This window comes from Brassica napus, chromosome A7 (genome assembly GCF_020379485.1).
Source record: "Brassica napus cultivar Da-Ae chromosome A7, Da-Ae, whole genome shotgun sequence".
Classification (NCBI taxonomy): Eukaryota; Viridiplantae; Streptophyta; class Magnoliopsida; order Brassicales; family Brassicaceae; genus Brassica; species Brassica napus.
In genome coordinates, this window is record NC_063440.1 from 14,979,221 (window position 1) to 14,986,992 (window position 7,772).

At 33.1% G+C, this 7,772-nt stretch overlaps 1 protein-coding gene and 1 pseudogene across 2 annotated transcripts; both read left to right on the top strand.

The window, feature by feature from the left end:
* Positions 1–2,737: 2,737 nt before the first annotated feature.
* LOC106352573 (transcription factor FER-LIKE IRON DEFICIENCY-INDUCED TRANSCRIPTION FACTOR-like) lies at positions 2,738–5,250 on the top strand. Of its 2 annotated transcripts, XM_013792195.3 has the most exons (4): positions 2,743–3,707; positions 3,788–3,988; positions 4,691–4,867; positions 4,957–5,250. In XM_013792195.3, the coding sequence occupies exons 1-4, from the start codon at positions 3,237–3,239 to the stop codon at positions 5,056–5,058; spliced, it is 951 nt and encodes a 316-aa protein (XP_013647649.1). In that variant the 5' UTR covers positions 2,743–3,236; the 3' UTR covers positions 5,059–5,250. The 2 variants fall into 2 exon arrangements, with proteins under 2 accessions (XP_048592828.1, XP_013647649.1); XM_048736871.1 differs by having other exon boundaries at positions 2,738–3,707; positions 4,691–5,250.
* A 615-nt stretch (positions 5,251–5,865) lies between these two features.
* LOC106352574 lies at positions 5,866–7,489 on the top strand (annotated as a pseudogene).
* Positions 7,490–7,772: the final 283 nt, after the last annotated feature.

A 7,772-nucleotide genomic window follows, 5' to 3' on the forward strand; every position in this document is an offset into this window, starting at 1 on the left:
GTTGATGGACCACTGTTACTGATTGGTATGGTCAATTGTTAGGTTTGTTTGTTAGTAGTTCCAATGCCATCTCGGTTTTCAAAATGTAATCGGAAAGTTACAGTTATCTGAGTATCAGACACACCACTTCAATTTTATGTTTCATCATTTACCCAGTTTTTTCTTTCTTTCTAAAGATGTGAATGGCTATAGCAAATGTAGTTTTGTTTTTTAAGATGTGAATGGTCATTGCAAAATTGATTTTGTTTTTCTAAAGACCTGAATGGTCATAGTACAGGTCTAAAAATATAACTTAATATGCTGTAGATCTCATTCTAAAAATATATACTGGTTTTCGGATATAGAACTTCCTAAAAATATATTTTTTCCATTTTATAATAAATATCATTTAGATACATTTCATGCAAATTAAAAAACTAACAAAATATACTAATTTACTTTTTTTATTGTATATGTATTTAAACAAAAATGATTTAATTAAATATATGTTGGTTATTTAAAAAAAATGAAAAGGAGATTTAATGTGAAAATTTACATTGAAGATGTAGAATGACATTTTTTGAAATAAATAAAAAACTAAAATGAAGCTCTTTATGAAACATGTGGAATAATATATTGTTAATGCTTGCACACTAATTATTTATGCATATATTTGTTTTGGAATGTTCAAAAAAACTCATTTGTTTTTTTTGGTTAGTAAAGCTTCTTCATATGTTTGATTTGTCTCTTTGAAAAAGAAAACATTTGTCTGGGAGCTTATAGTCCAGTGGCAAGGATAAGGATTTGAGCAACACATTTCAAATTCGATCCATCTGTCATGCGAAACAGACACTTTACATGAATATGAATTTTTGTTTTTGGCCTATTTGAATATCCAGAAAGAAAATTTATCTATAGACTGTACTTCCTCTTAGAGATTAGTCTCGGCTCTTGTATAGGTGTGGATACTTCAAGATTAATCATAAAAAAACAGGTGATTTCTCTTAAAATCCGACACCTGAAAGGAATCATTAGTTGATCGTTCTTTTTTCTGTCGAGACGTGATAATATATCATACACCTTCGTAAGTTCCATTGTTTGTATAACAGCTAATTTTTCTTCTCAACGACCAAGACTTCATATATTGTCTTTCTTTATTCTGTGCATTTGAGTTTGTTGTGACATAAACGAAAGCAAAAATGCGTTGAACAGGCTTCTGCATTAAGTAAGTTAAACAAATTAGTTGCGATAAATGAGTTAACAATGACAATGCTATTAATATTTTGTCGACGTTGGAGCGGGTTCAGTTTATAAATATAAACATTATCTTGACAAAAAAACTAGTTCTCGATAAGTATTTAACCACCAAAATATTTAAACTTTTATAATACAAGTAGATTTTGTTATTATGTCGACAGTAACATAGTAACAGGCACCTTCAATACGGCCTGATCGATTTTAATATACCAAAATCCGTAGGAATATTTTATTCTTGTTTTTAGTAAACTAGATGCAATAAGTTACTGACAATATATTAGGTGATAAAATATGTGTGTAAATAATAAAACTACTATACACTTGCTACGTAAAATAATTATAAGAAATTGGATAAGATCTTAAAATTTTTGATCCCTGAATCTAACCGAACAGTCTATATATGTTTGTATATTTCCCGTTTGTTTCAATTTTAATTTGATTATGGCCGAATTAGAAGCTAATTATATGAATAAAGCTATATATAAGTCAATGAATAAACCATATATAAAAGGCTTATCAACCATCATAAACTATGTTCTAAGTCAATGAATCTATTCATTAAGTTAAACTCATTATTGAATATCTCAATTCTTAAACAATAAAAAATCTTTGTTTGTATTTTCATACATTTTGCATATTAGCCTATATTTTTCAGCTTAGATTCTTTTTTCACACCAAAAAACGAATGGAAATTCATTATTGATTTATTTCTATAGTTTTATTGCTTTCAAGTTTCAAGTTAAGCTAAATATAAGTCAATGAATAAACTATATATAAAAGGCTTATCAACCATCATAAACTATGTTCTAAGTCAATGAATCTGTTTATTAACTTAAACTCATTATTGAATATCTCAATTCTTAAACAATAAAAACTCTTTGTTTGTATTTTTCATAGATTTTGCATATTAGCCTATATAGTGTTTTTCAGCTTAGATTCTTTCCGCTTTCACACCAAAAAGCGAATGGAAATTCAATTATTTATTTATTTCTATAGTTTTATTGCTTTCAAGTTTCAAGTTTCGTGTTTGTGAGATTATGAGGGTTATTTACTCCATTACAATGTGATTGCCCTTTTCTATCTTAAGAAAAAGGGTCCAACTTGCTTATTATATTCAAAAGTTAGTTGTCATGCAATACGACAAAAGCAATCATTAACTGGAATCAATTTAGAATGATTTTATATAATCGGCCTTTCTTCAATTAAAAAATACTCCATCGTCATGCATGACATTATCAAGACAACGAAATGAACACAAAATAAAACTAACCTGTTTGAGTTGTGAATGGTGCATTAGAATGTGGTGCGGTTTTAATCAATTTTTGAAAATCACTTGTTTTACTTAATTCAACAAAAGTAAAAATGTTGCGCACTTAAAGGTTAAGAATAGAAAAATAAAGAGTTTTATTGGTATTATTATGCAGTTGATAAGTGTAAACAAAAGATGGATGTTGACAAGAAAAAAAAGATGGATGTTGACAAGAAAAAAAAAGATGGATGGATTGATTTGGTTTGATCTACTCATTGGATAACAACACAACACATCATAAACGATCCATTTTTAATGTGTCCATGGCACAAACAAGTTGAGCAGTTACGCGAGCTGGTTTAAAGTGGATTCGATCTGTATTTCTAGATATGGTAGGTTGTAGCTTAAAGGTAGTCGAATAAGGATGCATGTTATATATTCATGCCTGACTTAAAATGACACAATTTATCTATAATCGGAGGTATTGGTAAAAATCACAAGTGACAGAAGAAACTTTTTTATCATCTGCTTTTTTGACCCAAAATTTGCATAATAATCCCAATTTAATTATGATTACAGATTATTTTATAAGCGTCTACATCAATGCATTTTATTTTAATTACTCTGATAAAAAAAACACTAGAAAACATAGATATAAACTCACTTTGTCTGTCTTTCATTGTCAGAAACTTCTAAAGAGTCTTCTCTTCCTTCTTCTGGACAAGATACAGACAAAAAACACAAAAAGATAATGAAAGGAAGAGTCATAGCTCTTACAAACCTTAACGACCTCGAACTACACAACTTCTTGGTCGATCCAAACTTCGATCAGTTCATAAATCTCATAAGAGGAGATGATCAAACCATCGAACACCCACCTCTTGATTTCGACCTCGGTGGTCCTTTACACAACAGCCCATGTTTCATCGACGACAACCAGTTTATCCCAACACCTGTCGACGACCTGTTCGACGAGTTGCCTGATATAGACTCCAATGTGGCCGAATCGTTCCGTAGCTTCGAGGGTGAGAGTGTTGTAAGAGCAAGCGGCGAAGACGATTACAACGACGGCGATGATTCTTCTGCCACCACGACGAATAATGATGGAAGCCGTAAGAAGAAGACGGATCGGTCGAGAACTTTGATCTCCGAGAGAAAAAGGAGAGGTCGGATGAAGGATAAGCTCTACGCGTTGAGATCTCTTGTTCCAAACATTACTAAGGTAAAAAATGTAATGACTCGAACACAGTTTTTTTGGGTTGTGAAACTGATTTGGAGTATTTTTTGAATTTGTGGCATTAGATGGATAAAGCATCCATTGTGGGAGATGCAGTGGCGTACGTTCAAGAGCTGCAGTCACAAGCCAAGAAACTCAAAGCTGATATCGCTGGCCTTGAAGCTTCTTTAACTTCCACTGAAGGGTACCAAGAACCTGCACCAGTTGCTCAGAAAAGTCACACTTTCCGTTGTATTAATCCACCGGTTTCCAAGAAAATCAGTCAGGTACTGAACCCATTCTTCTTGATAATATATATTCAAAACCTTGTTTACGAAAGTGGCATAGTAATAGTTTCTAGAACAAAATTAGGAAATTGTAATTCAAGTGATAGCGCTGAGCGTTTGCTTTTCGTTTCGGTTGTTTTTTCTTGGGTTTTCAGTTCTTTATGGTATAGAGATAAGAACCGTTTGAGTATTAATGAAATTTAGTTCGGATTCAGTTTGATTCTTTCAGTTTTTAGTTTAGTTCGGATAATAAGATTGGGAACTGGCGATATATTCGAGAAAAAGTTGAATTCAATTTGGTTTCAGTTCATGGCTTTAGATAATTTTGGATAATTGAATAAAAATATCAGGTAATTTGGATTGTTCCAATAAAATTTTAGAAAATTTACTGTTTATCGGATCATTTAAATAATTTTAGATATTTAAATGAAATATTTAGATAAATTCAATTTTTTGGGTAATTCAACTTTGTAGATAATATTATCTTTGAATTATGAATCGCATTTAAAATATTCGTTCTTTCAAAAATTGATTTAATTATTATTTTAGGTATGTGGATTGTATTTAGGGTATTTATATTATTTCAGCTCCTCGATTTCAGCTTTGTATTTTTGGTTCGCGGCTTAGTTCAAAATTTTATTTGCAGTTTTTCCTTAGTTTTATGTCGACTTAATTGTTAAAGTTTGTACTTTTGTGTGTTAGATGGATGTTATTCAAGTAGAGGAGAAAGAGTTTTATGTGAGATTGGTGTGTAATAAAGGAGAAGGTGTTGCTGCATCACTCTACAAGTCTTTGGAGTCTCTTACAAGTTTCCAAGTGCAAAACTCCAACCTAAGCTCCCCTTCTCCTGACACATACCTCTTAACATATACATTAGATGTAAACCAACTTGTCCCTTTCTACATTTTTTGTGGTTTATGTAAGTTTACGTTTACCAAGTACCGAGTTTGCTTGTTTGCTGAAAACAGGGGACATGTTTTGAACAGAGCTTAAACTTGCCTAACCTGAAGCTGTGGATCACTGGATCACTTCTAAACCAAGGTTTTGAATTCATCAAGCCATTCAATTGATTCTGTAACGCTGTGTTCCAGTATGATTATAATCCGGTTATGTATCTCATTGATTGTCTTCCTTTCTGTATGTTTCATAACTTTCCAGCGATCTAATTTTTATTCGGAAGCTGATGTAAGTGATTCTCTATTGAATAAACAACCAACAACATATCCAAAGTCTTAATTTGACAAGAGAACATCTTTTACGTGGTTGGGGTTTTATAACGCATATATACGTCATATTAGGGTAGAGATATAGAGATTTAAAGTTATCCAAGATAATCCCATCGATTTTTAAAAAATATACTGTATTTGCTAGTTCCAGAATTTTCCACGTTTTTCACTTTAGTCCTTGTATATTTATTTACTTACAAATTGAACTTCTAACTTCTGAACTGTTCACATATTCCTTTAAAATTCAAATTTTTAGAAATTTTATTACAATTCAAAATCGAATGCTATTTTTTCTTATAATTTTGAGTGTTACAATATATCTATCTCACTTTATTTAATTTATTACATTAATATTAATAATTATTAGTTTTTAATACTATTAGTAGGACTGCCATAAATTATATTTTGGAAAATGGACAATGAATATTCTAAAGATAAAGATGTCACAAACTAAAAAAAAACATTGTTATAATCTTACTAAATTTCTAATTTTTAAATAGACTAAAATGAGTGTATTCCACAAATGGAATAATTTAATTATTTTTCTTTCATTTAATCTCTAAAATGGAATAATTTGATTATTTTTATGTCATTATGTTGGTTATCTTTTGAATTCTAAAGAATTTAGTTTTCCATGGAATATTAGGACTTTATCCAACTTTTAAACCAAATATTTGGTACACAAAATAGGAAAACCTCATCTCTCATTTACCCAATCCACTTGGCTCCATAGCTGCAAGAGCCATGGCTACTCACACCATCCTCTCCTTCTCATCTCCTTGTCACCGCCTTATAATTTCTCCTTCCTCCAATGCCATTCCACCACTCCGTTCCTCTTTCCGCGGCGTCTCTCTCAACCTCCACCGTCCCCACTCGGTCTCCTTCTCCGCCTCCTCGAAGAAATCGCAAACAGTCGTTTCCGCGGCGAAGAAAGCCGTTGCAGTGCTTAAAGGTAACTCCGACGTCGAAGGAGTTGTTACACTCACACAAGAAGACACAGGTCCTTTCTCTCTCCCTCTCTCTCTCAATGTCTGATTCTGCTTCAGTGTTTGGTTTCTTACTAATTAAAAAGAAGATGTTAGCTTTAGCATTTTTATTATTAAAAATTTTGCTGATACAATGGCTTAGTTTACAAAGTAATCTAAATAGCTACAAGAAGATTAGTTTGTTCTCTCTCAAAGTTTAGTTTACTTCAAAATTTATTTGGTTTCAGGTCCTACAACAGTGAATGTTCGTATCACCGGTCTCACTCCAGGCCCTCATGGCTTTCACCTCGTAACTCCTCTTCCTTTATCTTTAACAGTTTTTTTTTTTTTGCTAAGAATGTTCCTTTATCTTTAACAGTTACTACTTACTGTGGTCTGATTCTGCTTTTTCTTTTTTTACAGCATGAGTTTGGTGATACAACAAATGGATGCATCTCAACAGGTTCGTTCCTCTCAACAATATGGTGTGATTCATATCATTGATTATTGTCTTTAAAAACTGTCATCTTTTTTTTTTGTTCTATTAGGACCACATTTCAACCCTAACAACATGACACACGGAGCTCCTCAAGACGAGATCCGTCATGCGGGTGATCTGGGAAACATCATTGCCAATGCCGATGGTACTACTTACATTCAAAAACTTTACTAAAACAATTTATTATTAATTGGCTTCCATCGTTTGATACTCAATAAAACTGTTGTAACAAAAGGCGTGGCAGAAACAACACTTGTGGACTGGTCCTAACTCTATTGTCGGAAGAGCCTTTGTGGTTCACGAGCTTCAGGATGACCTCGGAAAGGGTTAAAACTTATTATCCCTTCTTTTTTTACTTCCCATTCTCCAATGTACTTATTCTTCCTTCTTCTTAATTTGGTTTTGGCAAATAATATAGGTGGCCATGAGCTTAGTCTGACCACTGGTAACGCAGGCGGGAGACTTGCATGCGGTAATGATTTAAGTTTTTCGATTCCTCTGCGATTGTTTCAAGCGTTTACATTTGTATTAGAACACTTTTTCATTAGAAAGGTTTTCAGTTTTTCTTTTTATTAGATAGTGTACTATACTATCATTAGCGGTTTCATCTAAAGACAAAGAAAGCTTGCTTTTATATAATATAGTTGAACGCAAATTTGGATTTTATATGTTCGGTAATCTCACGAGCTACGTGGGTTCTAACGCAGGTGTGGTTGGTCTGACCCCGCTCTAAGTCTGGGATAAGTAACGTACTCTTCTGTATTGTGTTTCGTCAAATAATGTTTGGCTGAATAAACTTTTGATGTTTTTATATCCATAGCAACAAAAAAAAGAGGAGAGAGAGAGAGAGAGGAGAGAGAGAGAGGAGAGAGAGGAGAGAGAGAGCGAGAGAGAGAGAGAGAGAGAGAGAGAGAGAGAGAGAGAAGAGAGAGAGAGAGAGCGAGAGCAGAGAGAGAGAGAGAGATGAGAGAAGAGAGAGCAGCGAGACGAGAGAGCTGAGAGAGAGCGAGAGAGAGAGAGAGCGACGAGAGAGAGAGAGAGATAGCGCGATAGCTAGAGCTAGTAGCGGAGATCAGAGCGAGCGCGCTCGACCG

Bases quoted from the DNA above. Each gene is read 5' to 3' on its own strand.
- LOC106352573 (XM_048736871.1), top strand. From the start codon at position 3,237: ATGAAAGGAAGAGTCATAGCTCTTACAAACCTTAACGACCTCGAACTA. The intron at 3,708-3,787 runs GTAAAAAATGTA...TTGTGGCATTAG, and splicing joins TTGTTCCAAACATTACTAAG to ATGGATAAAGCATCCATTGT. The intron at 3,989-4,690 runs GTACTGAACCCA...TTTGTGTGTTAG, and splicing joins TTTCCAAGAAAATCAGTCAG to ATGGATGTTATTCAAGTAGA.